Here is a 20174-nt window from a genome sequence, read left to right on the forward strand (position 1 = left end):
ACCCAGACGCCCTTTCTCTGGAGGCGGGGCTCAGCCGCAGGGACCAAACGGACGTTTCCCCATCGCTTTGAATGGGCGCAGAGAAACAGCGGCGCTCTCGGGCTTATTGCGCGGGCACCGAACGACCCGCCGTCAGGTGTCACGCCTCCCCGTGCTCGGGGCGGCCCCCCGCAGATAGCTGGCTGGGTCGGGAGGGGCTACGAGGCCGCCCAGGAGATCGGGGGCGCCGGCACTTCCGCGGGTGACCAGTTGCAGGCAGACCCGCTTCAATCGGTCGGGACCTTTGTGCGTGTGTGAGCGCACTCCTTGCTTATTATCCATGCAAAGACTACACCTCTAGTTATAAAGCAATACCTGTTTGTTTTCGGTAGTAACAAGCAAATTTGCTGTAGTTAGCTTGAATAATTTCCAAATATCCACTTCTGCTAAAATATCGGCAATGGTGGTGTGTCTACCTTATAAAGTGCTTGCTGAGTGTGTGTTTTGTGTGTCGTATGTGTGTATGAGCATATCATCACACTGTGGGAGCATTGCATCACGCTGTGGAAGCGTGACATCACAAAGCTCTGTCTTTTTAGTGTGGGCTTGCGTCAGTGGTAGACAAAGCTCTGACTCTTTAGTGTGGGCTTGCCATTACACAACCTCTTTAATTACTCTGCATCGCTCAGCTCAGTCAGGTGATCTCAGGTGGGCGTCTCTGAAAGGATGTTTTTGTCTCTTTTCAAGATAAACGTGGAAAAGCACTTCTGCCCACCCATTGCTATGGCATGCAAAAGATATGCCGTCCATCTGTCAACTGTTTACCCACTTTCTTACTTTTTCAAAGCATCTTTGAGAAAAAATGTAACCTTTTATGAATTTGTATTGTGGATGTCTTGGCTGAATAATAATTGCTTCATAATGGTGCATCATATGCTGTGAAATGTTGAGTTTAGCATTTTCCATGTGATTCTATTCGTAATGTTTCGGGCTGGCACAAATCAATCCTCTAGAAAATCCTTAGCCTGGATCCCATTTAATTTTCAGAGCCCACAGCAAAGTTTTTACATTTTAAATATACAATCTTCTCTAAAGGAATGTTAACTCTCTTGCTAAAAATACAATGCTGCTGCTAATGAGGGCATAAAACTATATAAGCTAGCTAATGTCACTTTCTGGCGATGATGAGCCCTCTCATCTTAACCTTCATATACATAGGCTACCGTTAAGCATTTCCCCCTTTTTAATTGATGAATAAAAATATACCAACATATGGTCACCGAAAGTTTGTATCACAAATATGCTACATGTTTATGATATAACATAGCTAGCTCAAACAGTCACTTCAGATGTCAGTTGCTAGTCGAATGTGTGTCACATTACAGTCAGAAGAGTCTTGACGTTATAGTACAGTGCGTCTCAAATGAACAGATTTTTCATGTTCTCGCATCTGTACGTTAAGCTCATAAGAGCACGAGTGCACAGGTAGCAACACGAGCCAATGTTAAAGTTTCTCACAAGAGAATGTGACCGGACTCACCACATCTTGTGCACACACCGCAATTAACTCAACAATCAACTGTGTTAAAAACAGCCGACCCAGGGAACTTTTATAGCCCACATCATCAACGGCCTTTGCGCAAGGCATATTTGATTCGGGCCATCAAATGTATCAAAACATTGTACAGCTGTACAGCAATTCAAGCTCATTGGTTGAAAATTGGTTCTAACTGCCACAGTCAACAGCATGGAGCTTATTCTGATTGTTTGTGTAGCTGCCCAAATTGCACTCCAGACAAGCAATCACTGAAACTCTGTCTACAATTGCTTATTATCCATGTGAAGACTACACATCTAGTTATAAAACAATACCTGCTTGTTTTCGGTAGCAACAAGCAAATTTGCTGTAGTTAGCTTGAATAATTTCCAAATATCCACTTACGCTAAAATATAGGCAATATGAACATAATAGCGATCGCACAAGCATTGTGCTTTAGGTGATTATTTGTACATTCAGAAAGATAACTAGTTATTGCTAATTTGCTTGTTATTGTGAACTGGTATTGTTTTCTAACTTGATGAGCAATAGTATACCGAGTTTCAGTGATTGCTTGTCAGGAGTGCAATTTGGGCAGCTACACGTTCCTTTTGTCTCTTTACATGTTCAATCATCCGCAAACCTTTATTTCTCTGAAGCTGTAAGTTGCAGTTGCATTGTTTGAGGTAGACTATCACATCTTATTTATGATAGTACTTGTCAGCTAGTTACGCAGCCAAATAACTTGCTAACTCACAATATAGTTGGTTAGCTAAAGTGAAAACTATAAATTGTCTAGCACACCAAAGTCAACTGTTTTCATTTTCAACTTTGGACTTGTAAGGGTAATTTTTTTAAATTGATTCTTAATTGACAATGTGTGTTAACATAAAGACAATCACATGATTACAAATAACCTTTTAGTGATAATCCTCATTACTATGAGACCACTGTCTGAATTAAGTGCTTACTAGGAGTCTTTCTCTGTCTCTCTCCAGCAGACAGACAGCCTTTGACCTTAATGTCTCTGCTTCTCAGCTAGCACATTCTGGTCTTACAGCAAAGTCAACAAGGGGTATTCAGAAGACAAAATACTGATAAATGTTTGTGGCCAGCTTCATGTCTTTTTGTTTTGGTAAAGCCCCCCCTTCTGGAAAAGTGTGCATAAGAGTCTTACTGTGTCTGATTCAAATCAGAAAGCCGATAAGCTTTCTCACTTTCTGTTATTTCTTTGCAAATAAATACGAAAGTTAAACTCAAGTATAGCTATCGTTGTTTTTACTGGGATCTGTTTCATCAGACGATGCTCACCTGTGAAATGTTAAAAAGGGCATTTTCCCCTAACAGACTTCATTTTCATGGCGTTCTCAGGCACTGGAGTGCACCATACTCATGCTGACTCATGTGGCCAATGCCAGCTTTGACCCAGAGGTGGTTGCAGCTCTTCAGCTCTAGCTAAAAGGTTGTGACCCCATGTTTTGTTTTGCTCACTGTTTTCAATCATGACGTACCCCAAATGGACAAAAGGTTTTCCCAAATGGACGTCAAAATCCAAAAAAAGACTAAGTTATGAAAAAGACAAAAGGTTCCAAAAAGGACGACAAAGTCCCCAAAAAGACAAAATCCCAAACTGAAATTTTCACCTTTGGACTTCATTTTCACAGGCTTTTCAGGCACTGAAGTGTACCATACTCGTGACACACAATGGCCCCCATGCTAGCAGTAGGGTTAACATTTCAGCACCTTATTCTCCAAAAATTAACAATGTATTGGTTATTTCAGAGAGTTTCATTGACTAACTTACAAAATGGCACAGTGGAACTGTTCTGATGCTCTATGTGTGCTCTGTGTGAGCTCTCACTGAGTGTGTTTGACCATGGAATGATTATTGGCACCATTGGTTTCAGTATCTCACACTGCTGATCTCCTGGGATTTAAATTAAACAGTCTCGAAAGTTTGCAGAAAATTGTGCGAAAAACCAAACAAAAAAATCCAGTGAGCAGCAGTTCTGCGATCAAAAAAGTGTTGTTAATGAGAGAGGTCAGAGAAGAAGGGCCAGACTGGTCAAAGTTGACAGGAAGGTGACAGTAATGCAAATAACCACATATTACAATGGTGGTATGCAGAGGAGCATCTCTGAACACACAACGTGTCAAACCTCGATCCAAAAGTGGATAGGCTACAGCAGCATAAGACCAATAAGTAAAAAAGTAAGTCTAATAAATACCTACATACCAAAGTGCTCACTGAGTGTACATATAAACACACATGCATGCAAACACACAGTTTCAGAAGCAGAGACTCCGCCCACCTGTTGAAGTTGAGTATAACATAAACAAAAATATCTATAAATATCAATGTGGAAATAGTTCAACTACATTACATTAATGCCATTTGGCAGATGCTCGTATCCAGTGCGATGTACAACAAAGTGCTAAGTGCATAACCATAACCAGGGATAAGTGCGCTGAAAGACCCTAGAGGGAAGTACGATTTAAAATGCTACCTGCACAACAAAGATAAGGACCAGAGCCTATTTGATCATCAGATTATTTATTTTTTATCGTAATACCACAACTGCTTACCTAGCCAAACACTGCTTACCTAGCCAAACTAAACATCCAAATACAGAAGTAAATATCACAGAAAGACAACAATTAAGGTTTACAGGGAGGTAGGGAGGGACAGGGAGAGGTGCAGCTTGAAGAGATGGCAAGAGATTCTGCTGTTCTGACCTCCACGGAGAGTTGAGCCAGAGAGTTGAGCCAGAACAGACAGTAGTCTTGAGAAGGGGTGAGAAAGAAGCGGCTTCTCCAGATGTTGTATAAGAGGAACCTGCATAACCGGGTCACCGCTGCAATGTTCGCGGAGAGGGACAGTCTGCTGTCCATCACCACACCGAGGTTCCTTGCACAGGGTGATGGCGTCAGTGAGGTATCCCCTGGGGAAATGGAGAGATCCAGATGGGGAGAATGCCATCTAAATGGCAACTAAATTAACTAAATACCTACTCCCCAGCTAGACCACTCCGGTCTGTCAGCTCTAGACCACTCCGGTCGCCTTATGGTTCCCTCACTACGAGCACCTGGTGGTCGAGCTGCGGAGGTGGAATGACTTGCCTACCACTGTCAGGACAGCAGAATCCCTCCCCCTATTTCGACACAGACTAAAAACACACCTTTTCAAACTGTACCTTAGTCCTCCCTCCTGATCCACCCCCCCCTTTCCAATATCCCTCACGTCTAACCCAAAAAAATAAAAATATAATAATAATAATTGAATGTACAATGATTGTATTTTTTGTTTAGAACAGCACTTCATGTGTATTTTACTAGTTATGGATGTGATGCTATGACTAAAATGTAATGTAAACTAAATCTCATATTTTTCCTACGTTCCCTGTACGCTGTGATTCTGTAAATAAGCAGCAGATGGCACCACAGCCCATCATATTGTCCTGCTGAACCATCATTCAGGTAAAACCACAGGACTGGGTGGATAGAAATTGCCTGCATGGATGTGTGAAGAATCATATGGAGAATCATATCATTTAATTTTCATTGTTCAGAGTGAGTTTGTTACATTACACACAAACCCAAACATACAAACAACTTGTTGATGCTGTCTTTATGTGGAGAAGATTTAAAGGGTTATCTCTGGGCTGGTTTCTAAAGTATTTAGAGGGCTGTCACTGGGCTGGTTTCTAAAGTATTTAAAGAGTTGCCACTGGGCTTGTTTCTAAAATACCTAAAAGGGCTGGTTTCTAAAGTATCTCTGTCCTCTTGTCTCCAGGCCTGCTCAATCCTCCCCCCCAGCCCAAGTGGGGGAAATCCAAAGGACATTTGTTCCCAGACTCTCCTGGCGGCATTCTCTTCCACTATCACCACCGCCAAAATAAAATTCTATCGAACAAAAATTCATAAATCCACCTAATCCAGCTATTTTCCATTTTTTCCTCTCTCCCCACCACCTCAGTCCTCCCTAACCCTAACCCTTGCATCTGCGCAGACAGGTAAAAACAAACACACAACCCTGTGCAATCTCATCACAGACAGGTAAATACAAACCACACAACCCTGTGCAATCTTATCACCCAGAAAATGTCTCTAGTGCAAATTAATCCCAACAGCAGAAGCCTGCAGAGTAACCAGGAAATCACATCCACGGCAAAGTTCTTTCTGATGTGCGCATTTTATGAGCTGCTGAACATCTACTCTCTCTCTTTCTCTACTCTCACTGCTCTGCTCAGCCTGGCCTCAGTCCAACACCACACCTGCAGCTGTGCGCAGAACCAGGAAGTCACTCGCACTATCTCTTTCACGCAGTTTCAGCGAAACGAAACTAAACTCAGTGTGCGCAGTAAAATAGCAGAGACCAGTATCTAGGTGGGTCTGCTCATAACCAGGAAATATCTCCAGTTCTTTTGCACACATATTCAGAGAAGGTACACTATATTCTCAACTCAAACTAACCTCTGTCAGTGTGAGCAGTAAAATGGCACAGGCTGCAGGTCTTCTGGATCTGGACCACTTGAGCTGTTCGATCTGTCTGGATTTACTGAAAAATCCTGTGACTATTCCCTGTGGACACAGTTACTGTATGGGCTGTATTAAGGTCTGCTGGGATCGGGATGATCATACTGGTGTCTACAGTTGTCCCCAATGCAGAGAGACCTTCATCCCAAGGCCTGTTTTAAGGAAAACCACCATGTTTGCTGAAGTGGTGGAGAAACTGAAGCCAGGACTCCAAGCTGCTCCACCTGCTCACTGTTACACTGGACCTGGAGACATGCCGTGTGATGTCTGCACTGGAAGAAAGCGTAAATCCACAAAGTCCTGTCTGGTGTGTCTGGCCTCTTACTGTGAAATTCACCTCCAGCCTCACTATGAATCTCCTGCCTTTAAGAAGCACAAACTGGTCAAAACCAAAGGAAACCTACAGGAGAAGATCTGCCCTCAACATGACAAACTACTGGAGGTTTACTGTCGTACCGATCAGCAGTGTATCTGTCTGCTCTGTGTGATGGATAAACACAAAGGCCACAAAACAGTCTCAGCTGCAGCAGAAAGGACCAAGAAACAGGTATGGATCTTAAACATAAAACTCATGCTTTATAGAGTGATGACAGATATAATCCTGGAGTGTCCAGTAGTCTGCCTCTGTCCACAGACCAATGCTCTGATCTGTGATGCAAATCTAACAGCCAGGTGTAACACGTTAGAGATCCGAGGTGGGATTTTAACCCTCGTCTCTCACTTGTCCAAAGAATTTCCTGACAAATGTGTTACCAGTGAGCTAAAGCTGGAATTTGCTCAGTAACCTGCTTCAAGTTTTCGCCACACTTAACCGTGCCTACTACCAAACTACTACGGAATTTATTCATGATGCAAGGAGAATGATTATATTGGTAGGTTTTTTTTAAAACCGGTCTTGTACAAGGGTTTTAGAAACGTTTTTCAATCCTATCTCCAAGTGGTTTTAAACGAACACTTTTTTAAAAGCACGGATTTTACAGTTTTAAGGTGCCAAAGTGGGTTTTAGTGCGAGTGTGTATGAGGGCATATTTAGCTACCCTCTGCCCTTGGACAATATGATTCACATATCATCACAGTATTAGTGACTGATTTACCGATGGCACCAGGTCTAGCACTGCACAATCGTTTTTGTCAGGTTGATTTTGAAACAGGTTTGACTGTCTTAGGGCCCATTTTTGAATTGGTTTTGTTTTTTAAAAATTAATTAATGCAGAACGAGTTTGGGTAACAGAGAGTTTGGAATGGGTCCCATGTTTCAAACTCCTGAAGACCTCTAGTTCACACCCCTGACCTACCTATTCACTCCTAACCTACCTATTCACCCCTATCCTACCTATTCACCCCTAACCTACCTATTCACTCCTAAACTACCTATTCACCCCTAAACTACCTATTCACCCCTAACCTACCTATTCACCCCTAACCTACCTATTCACTCCTAAACTACCTACTCACCCCTAACCTACCTATTCACCCCTAACCTACCTATTCACTCCTAAACTACCTATTCACCCCTAACCTACCTATTCACTCCTAACCTACCTATTCACCCCTAACCTACCTATTCACTCCTAAACTACCTATTCATCCCTAACCTACCTATTCACTCCTAAACTACCTATTCACCCCTAACCTACCTATTCACTCCTAACCTACCTATTCACCCCTAACCTACCTATTCACTCCTAAACTACCTATTCACCCCTAACCTACCTATTCACTCCTAACCTACCTATTCACCCCTAACCTACCTATTCACTCCTAAACTACCTATTCACCCCTAACCTACCTATTCACTCCTAAACTACCTACTCACCCCTAACCTACCTATTCACTCCTAACCTACCTATTCACCCCCAACCTACCTATTCACCCCTAATTTGGAAAATGAAAGTGTTGTTCATTGTAATGTGACATGAAAACATCTGTCTACAGAAGCAGCTGGGGGCGACACAGAGTAAATTCCAGCAGAGAATCCAGAAGAGAGAGAAGGAGCTGCAGGATCTGAGACAGGCTGTGCAGTCACTCAAGGTGGGTACTGATCAGAGGAGAAGACAACAGCTGGCTGCTGGAAGAGCCATTTCAGGGCTCAGTCAGGGCTCTCCTCCAGTCAGCCAGTGAGGCCTGTGCTTGGCCACTTTTCTGCCCTGTGGGGCTCAATCCCACTGAGCCACACTTTGAGGAACAGGCTGTCTGGGGTGTAAGAGCTGAGTGAAAGGCCTAGTTAAAAAGTACAGCCCTCCTTTCTCTGTGTCTGCTTACAGCACTCCGCACAGGCAGCAGTGGAGGACAGTGAGAGGATCTTTACTGAGATGATCCGCTCCATTGAGAGAAGGTGCTCTGAGGTGAAAGAGCTGATCAGAGATCAGGAGAAGGCTGAAGTGAGTCGGGCTGAAGGACTCCTGGAGCGACTGGAGCAGGAGATTGCTGAGCTGAGGAGGAGAGAGGCTGAGCTGGAGCAGCTTTCACACACAGAGGATCACATCCATTTCCTCCAGGTTACATCACTGGCTCTCTGAATGACAACTGCACTATATCCAAAAGTCTTGGGACAATGACATACTTTTTCTTGATTTTTCTCTGTACTCCACAATTTTAGATTTGTAATCAGTATATATTTTATGAACGCATATTTCTATACATTTTGGTTTCACCATGTAGGAATTACAGCAAGTTTCATATGTAGTCCTATTACGACCTGGTCTTGGGTCAGGCCATAACAGGGTAAAGGATAGGGAAATGGAGTGTGGAATGGTGGGTGGGAAGAATGGAAATGGTTGTAATTCCTGCATGGTTCATGGTTTCATTTCAAATCCATTGTGGTGGCATACAGAGCCAAAAAATGACAATTGAGTCACTGTTCAGATATTTATGAACCTGACTGTCTATGCATGTCATGCGCCCAAGAAATGTAAGAGAGCGAAAAGTGAGCTGCCCTTCTGTCCCTCATTTACGAGCATCTGCTCCAGACATGTTCACAGGAATCTGTATAGAGACTTTTCTTTGTCTGTTTGTTGGTCTGTCTGTCTGTCTGCAGAGGCGTCAGTCCCTCTGTACTCCTCCTGGACCTGGAGACTCACCCAGAATCACTGTCAGTCCACACACAGTCAGTCTCATCTCTTTTGAGGCTGTGAGGAGATTTTGGTCTGAACTGAAGGAGCAGCTAGAGGACGTGTGCAAATTTTCTGAATCAGGTTGTAAAAAACTTTCCGGAACAAAATCATTTTTTCATGTTATGGGCACCCCTAAAAAAACTTTTTTAGTGCAAAAATAACTCTATATGAAACCAACGGATCCTAACACAAGACCGGTCATTCTGTCAGTAATACAGAGGCATACATGCTTTTTATAATTTCATGACTGTATCATTAATTCAAGCTGAATTTAACCTAAACATTTTGACGATTCATTTCCCATAGACTTAACATGGGGAGACACAATGCTAACATGAATGAGGCTAATCTAAAGTTCTAAATGAACAGGTAGTAGCTAGATGACATTACATGTTACAGTTGGCTAGCAGCAGCTAGTCACTGACTGTCCAAAGTGGCTAGCAGCAGCTAGTCACTGACTGTCCAAAGTGGCTAGCACTGAATTTGTAAAAACGCATTGGATACAGTAAAACGAGGCTGGCCAAACAAAAAAAAAAGACCAGCTAAGTCGATACATAAACAGAAATCTTGCTGTAAGTTATCTTAGTTTATTAGGCTAGTCATAAACAGAAACAAAGAGAGTGCATTAGGCTAACCAGCTAGCTCTAACATTAGCTATGTTACATTCCCTGCTAGGGACAGGAAACTAACAAATTACTAAATAAAGCAAGGGCAAGAAAACGGCAGACAACATAACTTTCAAAAATAATCAATTTATTATAATTACAAAAAAAATAAGTATTCGAAACGAAAGATCAAAAAGAAGCCAGAAGGCCGCAACGAAGCCGCCCAATTTTCCAGGCCTCACACCGAGCCTCTCACTCTGAGAGTGGCAGGAGAGCGTGGGCGAGCGCAAAGCGTGGCGTGTCAGCTGCGACAAAGCCAAGAACCAAAAACGAAGTTCCCCCCAAAGTGAGCCAACCACCTGGAGTGACGTCAGCCGGCACCTTTTATAGAGCCGGCCCCCCCAATCAGGCTCAATCAGCAATTAAGCCTCCTGTTGGACTGTCTGAAAAAACACAAAGACTAAATGACAGCACAGCAAGAATACATAAATGCTTAGGGATGTAACAAGCTACACAGTGATAGCGTTAATACCAGCTAGTTAACTAGCTAGCTTATAGTTAGGCTTTTAAAAGTAGTTTAAGATCTACCTGGCGAGCTGGCTGACTAACTGGCTGATGTAGGATATTTCTTATTACACATGACATGAGAGAACCTGCAGTCTCACTAGTGAGATAATAATAACAATAATAATGTGCAAATACCATGTTGACGGCAAACAACTTGCATCTCCTTTAGATTTGACTGAAGAAATGCTTTACAAACAGCAGAATTATCGTTGAAATGGAAAACAATGTCACTTAGCAAATTTTTGTACGCCATGCATTGCTATGCATACTAGCTATGAAAACAAAACCTTTGGTTGAGAACTCAATTAAAACAGGAATTTATCATGAATGAATGGCAAAGTACCACTTTTTTCCAGTAGATGGCACCCACATATAAGAAATGGGGAGAATTGGTTTTGCTTTAAAACTATGCCTAGGAAATTAAATTGATCAGCCTGCTCTCCATCAGGGTATCAGTACAGATCTTTGACAACATTCTACAGCCCTGTAGTTTATATTCCTTTTGTGCAGAACAAGACTAAATTATACCCAATTATTTGCATAGCATTAACATGGGAGCATATTATTATTTTTGTTAAATTCAACAGATTAATTTAAACAGATTAAACATTAATTGCATATTATATACAACATTATAACAATCATTCCTACAGTGAGAATGAAAGTGGTTTGTGGGTGACACTATCATGCACAGTAGTTAGCCATGACTATGTTTAATTGGTCAATTACTTTTGGACAAATATAAATAATTATGTATAAGCCCATACTGTAGGCTGCACTTTTATCCAGAATGACATACAGTAGGAGTATATGAATGAGATCATCACAATATACACTCTATACTCTACAATACAAACTTTAATGCAGGATCTATCAATCCATCACACTAGTTTAAAAATGGTATGGTATATACCGACATGGTTTGTGGGAAAACTAATGTTTAAGCAGTAATACAAGACCACAATAGTGATATGTGGTCCCAAATAGGACACAGTGGACATGTTGGAATTAAAGCATGCTTTAATTCACACAACACCCCATAATGACAACATGAAAGAAGTTTTTTTGAAATTTTTGCTAATTTTTTTTTTTTTTTAAACCTAAGAAATCACATGTACATAAGTATTCACAGCCTTTGCTCAATACTTTGTTGATGCACCTTTGGCAGCAATTACAGCCTCAAGTCTTTGAATATGATGCCACAAGCTTGGCACACCTATCTTTGGGCAGTTTCGCCCATTCCTCTTTGCAGCACCTCTCAAGCTCCATCAGGTTGGATGGGGAGCGTCGGTGCACAGCCATTTTCAGATCTCTCCAGAGATGTTCAATCGGATTCAAGTCTGGGCTCTGGCTGGGCCAATCAAGGACATTCACAGAGTTGTCCTGAAGCCACTCCTTTAATATCTTGGCTGTGTGCTTAGGGTCGTTGTCCTGCTGAAAGATGAACCGTCGCCCCAGTCTGAGGTCAAGAGCGCTCTGGAGCAGGTTTTCATCCAGGATGTACATTGCTGCATTCATCTTTCCCTCAACCCTGACTAGTCTCCCAGTTCCTGCTGCTGAAAAACATCCCCACAGCATGATGCTGCCACCACCATGCTTCACTGTAGGGATGGTATTGGCCAGGTGATGAGCGGTGCCTGGTTTCCTCCAAACATGACGCCTGGCATTCACGCCAAATAGTTCAATCTTTGTCTCATCAGACCAGAGAAATTGGTTTGTCTTGGTCTGAGAGTCCTTCAGGTGCCTTTTGGCAAACTCCAGGTGGGCTGCCATGTGCCTTTTACTAAGGAGTGGCTTCCGTCTGGCCACTCTACCATACAGGCCTGATTGGTGGATTGCTGCAGAGATGGTTGTCCTTCTGGAAGGTTCTCCTCTCTCCACAGAGGAACGCGGGAGCTCTGACAGAGTGACCATCGATTTCTTGGTCACCTCCCTGACTAAGGCCCTTCTCCCCCGATTGCTCAGTTTAGACGGGCGGCCAGCTCTAGGAAGAGTCCTGGCGGTTCCGAACTTCTTCCATTTATGGATGATGGAGGCCACTGTGCTCATTGGGACCTTCAAAGCAGCAGGAATTTTTCTGTACCCTTCCCCAGATTTGTGCCTCGAGACAATCCTGTCTCAGAGGTCTACAAACAATTCCTTTGACTTCATGCTTGGTTTGTGCTCCGACATGCATTGTCAACTGTGGGACCTTATATAGACAGGTGTGTGCCTTTCCAAATCATGTCCAATCAACTGAATTTACCACAGGTGGACTTCAATTAAGCTGTAGAAACATCTCAGTGGAAACAGGATGCACCTAAGCTCAATTTTGAGCTTCATGGCAAAGGCTGTGAATACTTATGTACATGTGATTTCTTAGTTTATTATTTTTTATAAATTAGCAAAAATGTCTAAAAAACTTCTTTCATGTTGTCATTATGGGGTGTTGTGTGGAGAATTTTGAGGACAAAAATGAATTTATTCCATTTTGGAATAGGGCTGTAACATAACAAAATGTGGGAAAAGTGAAGCGCTGTGAATACTTTCTGGATGCACTGTATGTGCTGATACCTTGATGGAGAGCAGGCTGAAGTTACCATGAGGGCTCATCAATTTCCATCTTTTGAGGCTTTCAGCAAATGTTAAGTGAAACATTTCACTTAAAACATACTGTATATTCATTTCAGACCTTTTCTTTTTACTCTCTACAGTAAAAGAAGTCCACACTGTGGAACCTAGGACCAGAGAGGATTTCTTGCAATGTGAGTGCTTGCTTTGAAACTTTCAGCTCAAATACACACACCTTTTTCCTTTATGTAAAAGTATTGTTTTTACAAATTACTCTCAAACATTGAAAGTACTGCTCTTTCATTCGAAATACAGTGCTGCTTGAAAGTTGGTCAACCCTACAGCGAGGGTTATGATTTTTGTATAAAATATTAAAATGAACTAAAATCTTTATCTAAATGGCAATTCATAAAAAAGCTCAATTTTCTCCTCATCTGTCCAGAGAATGGACTTTCAGCAACTGTCAGGTTTGTGCAAGTGGTCTCTGGCAAAGTTAAGACAGGCAGTTTGGTTCTTTTTTGACAGCAGAGGTGTCTTTCTGGCAACCTTCCCATGAATGCCATTTGATTGTTATTCTTCTTATTGTTGTAGCATGCACAGTTACCTGAGATGCAGCAAGTGAGATCTGCAAATCTCTAGATGTTATGTTTTGGTTCGTTTTTACCTGATTTATTTTGGAAGGGTGTCCACTTTGAGGCTGAGTTGCTGTTAGATTAAATGCTCTCCATTTGTAAATTATTTGCTGCACAGTAGACAGACAAAACTCACATCTTCCTGATGTCCTGTGAGATCTCCTTTCCTCCCAGAATGGTGTTTTGCATTCACTTCTATAGGCAATGTCAAACTGACCAGGTTCCATTTAGAAGAGTTCCTAAAGATCTCTCCTTTGATTGATTAATTTTATGCTCAATCATTTACCCACCTGTTTCTACTTACCTACTTGATTTAACCAATGCAACTTTGGGTTCAGTTATTTTTGCACCTGTAATAATTCCTTTTTAATTTAGTTTTTCTTGTACATGTATGATTTCCTCTAAACCAACATATAGAATGTGTATGTTCAGATCCAGATCCATCCTGAACCATGTTCAGATATTTTCAAGCAGAACTGTATCATCATAACTACACCATCATTGTGTGTGTACCCTCTGAAACAATCAGAAACACACATATGGGGATCAGAAAACCAGACTGTATAGTATGTATGGAATAAACAATTCATTCTACACAGATCTTTGATGGACCTTTGCCCATATTAAAGGAAAACACCAACTTAGCCAGATTTAGACAAGATGTTCAATTTCATTTTCAGTTTTGTGCAAATTTCCATGTTAGTATAATGTGTTAGCTTAACATAAAGACTTGAAGCCTATAGGTGTCAGTAGCCTACCACCCTCAAAGTGAAGAAATACACCTTACAGCAATTCTGAAGCTGTCTTATTTACACAAGGTATCATGTGTATTTCAAATACACCTGCAAGAAAAACATTTTTTTTAATGAGAGACATTGAAGTTCTTTTAAAGACCTTTTAAAACTACCTTCAGAAGGTGCACGGGACACTGCGCTCAAGTCAGAAGAGGATACAGGTGTGTTCAGCGGTTATAATTCTTCTCTGAAAACTACATTTCTCGTTTTAATTTTCCCCCACATGTGTATTTCAAATACACATGATATAAGACAGAGATGCTGTAAGGTGTATTTTTTCACTATGAAGGAGGTAGACTACTGGCTTCAAGTCTGTATGCTACGCTAACACGTTATTCACCAAAATTCAAATGAAATCGAACATCTTGTCTGGGTAAGATGGAAAAAAGGTATATTTCCCAAAATGTTGGTGTTTTCCTTTAAATCTTACATTACATTAATGGCATTTGGCAGATGCTCTTATCCAGAGTGATGTACAGTTGATTAGACTAAGCAGGAGACAGTCTTCTCCAGGAGCAATGTAGGGTTGAGGGCCTTGCTCAAGGACCCAACGGCTGTGCAGATCTTATTGTGGCTACACTGGGGATCGAACCACCGACCTTGCATAATCCAGTCATGTACCTTAACCACTATGCTAAAGGTTGCCCTAATCAGAATTAAACCTTCTCCTCCATCAGATTCCTGCCAGCTCACACTGGACCCCAATACAGCAAATAAATACCTCCGTCTGTCTGAGGGGAACAGAGAGGTGTCCTGTTCGGCAGAGATCCAGTCATATCCTGATCATCCAGAGAGATTTGAGTGTTGGGCCCAAGTGCTGTGCAAAGAGGGTCTGTCAGGACGCTGTTACTGGGAGGCTGAGTGGAGTGGAGAAAGTGGGGTTTCTATTGCAGTGTCATATAAAGACATCAGCAGGAAAGAGCCAAGTAATGACTGTGGTCTGGGTAATGACAAGTCCTGGGCTTTGCGCTGCTCTCCTTCCAATTACTCTTTTTGGCACAATAGTAAATGCACTGAACTCACTGTTCCCTCCTCCTCCAGAATAGGAGTGTACGTGGATCACAGGGCAGGAACTCTGTCCTTCTACAGCATCTCTGACACAATGACCCTCCTGCACAGAGTCCAGACCACATTCACTCTGCCCCTCTATCCTGGGTTTAGGGTTCGTAGCATTGGATCTTCTGTAAAACTGTGTGACCAGCTGCAATCAGAGTAAGAAAAAACACTGCTGTGAGATAGAGAGGAGAAATAGATAAAAGGTGAAAGTTGAGGGTCTGTTGATGGCTCAGACCTCACAATGAGTACAATTTTACACCTCTACCTGCACTGGGGTCAGAGAAACACAACGGAAATGAATGGGAGGTGTTATTATAATGTCTTTAAGAAGCTGATTTCTGTACACAATGGAAGTGCAATTAGTTATTACTATAATACCAATTCAAAAGTTGTAAGTATATCATGTATATGTAAGTATATCTAAGTCTGTGTGTTTTTTTCCTAATATGTTATAAAAGCCTTCAATAAAAAACAGCAAAATCAAAGAAAAAAAACGAAAACCCTAGAATCAACTAAAAACTAAAACCAAGAAAAGCTTGTGGCCATGACAGCATCAGGACAGAGAGGTTTAAACACAGCACCACTGAGCTGCAGCTGGCCGCGCTCAAATTGTTCTCCAAGCTGGCTGCTTCCCTGAGAACTGGAGCTAGGGGCTTATTTAAGCATCAGGACAGAGATGCTTAAACACAGCGTTTAAACACAATAAATGTGGAATAAAAGGACTGATCTCTTCACTCAAGGGCGAGGTGTTAGGCAGGGATGTAACTTGTCCCCTACTCTATTTAATATCTACATAAATAAGTTTGCGGTGCTATTGGAATAATCTACAGCCCCTGTCCTAACACTAAACAAGATGGAAGTTAAATCCCTCCTCTATGCAGATGACCTGGTGTTGCTGAACATCTGGACCTGCTAGAGCAGTACTGCCAGAACTGGGCCTTGACAGTAAACCATAAAAAATCTAAAATAATGATCACCCAAAAAAAGGCAAGATCTCAGGAAGGCAGACACACGTTCAGTCTAGGAAACATCGCCCTAGAACACACCCTGTTCTATAATTACCTGGGTCTGAAAATTAGTGCCTCTGGAAACTTTGGTTTGGCGGTGAATTCACTGAAAGAAAAGGCCTTCTACGCAATCAGAAAATAATTCTTCCAGATTGACATTCTAATCAGAATTTGGTCAAAAATATTTGACAGTGTAATCCTGCCAATTGCTTTGTATGGAAGTGAAATATGAGGTCCACTTAGTGAACACGATTACATTAGATGGGAAAAGCATCAAATTGAAGCCCTACATGCAGAATTCTGCAGAACAATTCTGAACATCCAGCTAAAAAAACACCAAACAATGCATGCAGGGCTGAATTGATTATAAACATACAGAAAAGGTCATTCAAATTCTGGAAGCATCTGAAATCAAGTCCCAAAACAACACTGCAGTTCCATGCATGTCAAACCCAAGAGCTGAACCCTGAAAAGAGTCCACTAAGTCAGCTGGTACTGAGACTAATCATCTCACACCTAACAAGAACATCTCTCAGACCAGCACTGCTTCACAAACACAAATCAGAAGAACCCAAATTGTTAAACAAAATAAAACCATTTATCTGAAACATTGGAGCAACCAAACCAAAACACAAAACAAGCTTAATTGCTACCTGGCCCTAAAACAAGAATACAAATTGGCTGTCCAAGATATGAAGCAGAGACGACTCCTTACCAAGTACAGACTCAGTGACTCCAACCTAGCCATTGAAAAAGGTAGACATAAAAAGTCCTGGCTACCAAAAGAACAGAGAATATGTGGTCACTGTATGACAGGTGAGGTTGAAACGGAGGTTTACTTCCTTCTAAAATGCCAAAAATATAATAATATTAGAGAAAAATATTTTAATAAATTTAAAAAACATATCCCCAACTTTCTTCATCTAGAAGAGAGCAACCAACTGCTGATAGTCTTGGGGGAGGGACCAACTGCACATATTGCAGTAAAATATGTGTCTGAATGTCACATACTCAGAGACAGTGACTGATAAACATACAAAACTACAATTTACAAAAACACACACACACAGAGGCGGCACGGATGGTGCAGTGGGTAGCACTGCCGCCTCACAGCAAGGAGGTCCTGGGTTCGAATCCCCGTCGGCCGGGGCCTCTCCCCGTGTCTGCGTGGGTTTCCTCCGGGTACTCTGGTTTCCTCCCACAGTCCAAAGACATGCAGGTTAGGCTGATTGGAGAGTCTAAATTGCCCATAGGTATGAGTGTGTGAGTGAATGGTGTGTGTGCCCTGCGATGGACTGGCGACCTGTCCAGGGTGTATTCCTGCCTTTCGCCCAATGTATGCTGGGATAGGCTCCAGCCCCCCTGCAACCCTGTTCAGGATAAGCGGGTTAAGATAATGGATGGATGGATGGACACACACACAGAAACATATTGACAAAGTACATGCCTGTTATGTAAGCTGTTATTAGATTATTAGCTTGTTATTAGTATGTTAGAACAATTTGTATGTAATTGTATGTATATGTGTATGTTTTCCTGTTTAACATGTTCCTTGCCATGCTTTGGCAATACAAATGCAAATTTTTTCAAGCCAATAAAACAATTTGAATTTGAATTTGAGATAGAGAGAGGATAGAGAGAGACACAGAGAGAGAGAGAGAGAGAGAGAGAGAGAGAGAGAGAGAGAGAAAAGAGCCAGCCCCTCATCGAATAGACAACGGACCGTCTACTCCCTGCCGCACGGACCCTAGGAGCTGGTCCAAACTGATGCCGGACATGTGAGCCTTATAACGCACACTTTGTACTACTGCACCCCTGTGCACAAAAAAAAAACAAGAAAGAACATAAAAAATAAAAAGATTCATTTTTTCTGCCATTGCTGACTCATGTGTCTGGTTTCTTGCCATGCCCACCCACTGCACCTCAGAACCAATCCCTAGTGCCACACTATGTAAAGAGCCTTTTTAACTGAAACACTATTTTTTCCAACGTTTTCACAAAGTTTACCTTTTTTACTGTACCTCACACTTCCACAGAATTTGGAAAGATAACTTTTTGGTAATTATGCCCCATGGTCCTGGAAACAGCTGGAGCACATTGAGCTCACTTCTCCATCCCTCTGGAAGATTTTTAGAGGTTATTAGAGACCTGAATAACTGTGTTTGTTATAGTTTTACATTAATGATTTTGTGTATAATTTGTGGTTTTATTATTAATATTTCAACAAATGTATTCATTCAATTCATATATGGTGTTTCAGCTGTGTCAACTGACTGTTTGTTGCTTCTCTTGGCCAGGGCTCCCTTGAAAAAGAGATGAAACCCTCAATGAGGGACCTGGTAAAATAACAGAGAAATAAAAATAAATAAATATCTATTAAACTGCTTATTTCATAACAAACTACACATCATCATTTATTCTTTGTAGTCAATTTACCACAGATAAAAATAATGAAGTATAAAATGACAACGGAAAAGTTGTTTGTATGATCCATCAGATCCAGAGTGGATGAGAATGCAATGTATTTTTAACATAAGTGTTACTTCTTTAGGGATACAGGGGATACAGGGGAGGTAAATGTTCAGGTGCTCGCGGACTGAAATATCTAACTTAAGTTCTTTAAAACTGCAGGTAGCCTCATACTTCTGGCCTGGAGAGTAAGTAAAATAGGCACAATACAAGAAATATAGCAACGAAGAAAGAGAAAGAGTGTACTGTTATGTTCCTGTGTTCTGTCCTGTGTTAGTTCATCATTATTCTTGTAATTTATTATTTTTCATATTTATGTCTGGTGTTCTGTTTATATTCATTAGTCTTTGCACTCGTCTTCCCCTGTGATGTCTGAGTCTGAATGTTTACTAGCCCAGTCACTCCCACTATTCAGGTGTTTACGGTAGTTCCGGGGTTCAACCTTCCTTCCAATCTTGCATTCCTTACTTCCTGCTTTCTCTCCATTTCATGTTTGTACATAGCACTAATATACTAATCCCAACTAACACAGAAGTTGTACAGTACTAATTATACTAACACACTAATATGTTTGTCAAACTAACAAACTAACATTCACTAGTTTTGGGTATTTGTAATTTAAATCACTTAACTAACTTACTAACGCATCTCCAGTTTCAATTCTGTTCTGTAACTCCGCCTCCCTATTCTATCACTGATTACTTGCTTAGTTTCAGCGAAGTATTCGCACCTGTCTCTCTGTATCTCTGCATCTCCTGATTCTCTGCAAATTGTCTACTCCCTAGTCCGGAACCGTTTGTATTACATGTGTGTCTTTGTGAATCCAGTCCGCGTTTTCGTTTCCCCCTCGTTATTGTCCTATTACCCTTTCATGTATCTCACCTGATGTCTATTTGTTAGACCGCCCTCACTCCCATGCCCCGCCTAGTTTGTCTCATTTCCCTGTGTATTTATACCTGTCCTTTTCAGTTGCACGCTGCTAGTTCGTCTTGTCCTGTTTTCTTGTCCTGAGCCCTTGAGTCCTTCCCCCAGTCCTTGTTTCCTTGCCCTTGCCCTTGCCCTTGTTTATCGGGATTTCTGATTCTGACCCCTGCCTGCTTCCCTGGACTCTTCTTTGCTTTGTGGATATCTGTACCTCTGCTTTGTTGGACTGACCCCCTGGTTTTTGACCCTGGCCTGTTTTTTGACTCCACTCTGTCTGCCCCTTTTGAAATTAAACCTGCCATTTTTCTGCCCCCCTGTCTGCTTTTGGTTCCTCTGTTCCCCCCGTCATAACAACAGTACAAGAAATATGGCAACGAAGAAAGAGTTTGGCTTATATTTGTGGGT

The 20174-nt window shown here is 41.7% G+C and overlaps 1 protein-coding gene across 1 annotated transcript; it reads left to right on the forward strand.

The window, feature by feature from the left end:
- Positions 1–5884: 5884 nt before the first annotated feature.
- On the forward strand, positions 5885–18252 carry LOC133118292 (tripartite motif-containing protein 16-like). Its single transcript, XM_061228157.1, has 6 exons — positions 5885–6599; positions 7988–8083; positions 8317–8550; positions 9090–9246; positions 13031–13081; positions 14991–18252. Exons 1-6 carry the CDS (start codon positions 6012–6014, stop codon positions 15527–15529), a joined length of 1665 nt encoding a protein of 554 aa, XP_061084141.1. The 5' UTR covers positions 5885–6011; the 3' UTR covers positions 15530–18252.
- The last annotated feature ends 1922 nt before the right edge of the window (positions 18253–20174 follow it).

The sequence above is a fragment of the Conger conger genome, chromosome 18 (genome assembly GCF_963514075.1).
Source record: "Conger conger chromosome 18, fConCon1.1, whole genome shotgun sequence".
In the NCBI taxonomy this organism is placed as follows: domain Eukaryota; kingdom Metazoa; phylum Chordata; class Actinopteri; order Anguilliformes; family Congridae; genus Conger; species Conger conger.

Excerpts from the sequence above, each read along its gene's own strand:
- LOC133118292 (XM_061228157.1), top strand. The coding sequence starts at position 6,012 with ATGGCACAGGCTGCAGGTCTTCTGGATCTGGACCACTTGAGCTGTTCG. Across the intron at positions 8,551-9,089 it reads ATCACATCCATTTCCTCCAG|AGGCGTCAGTCCCTCTGTAC; the intron begins GTTACATCACTG and ends GTCTGTCTGCAG. Across the intron at positions 13,082-14,990 it reads CAGAGAGGATTTCTTGCAAT|ATTCCTGCCAGCTCACACTG; the intron begins GTGAGTGCTTGC and ends CTCCTCCATCAG.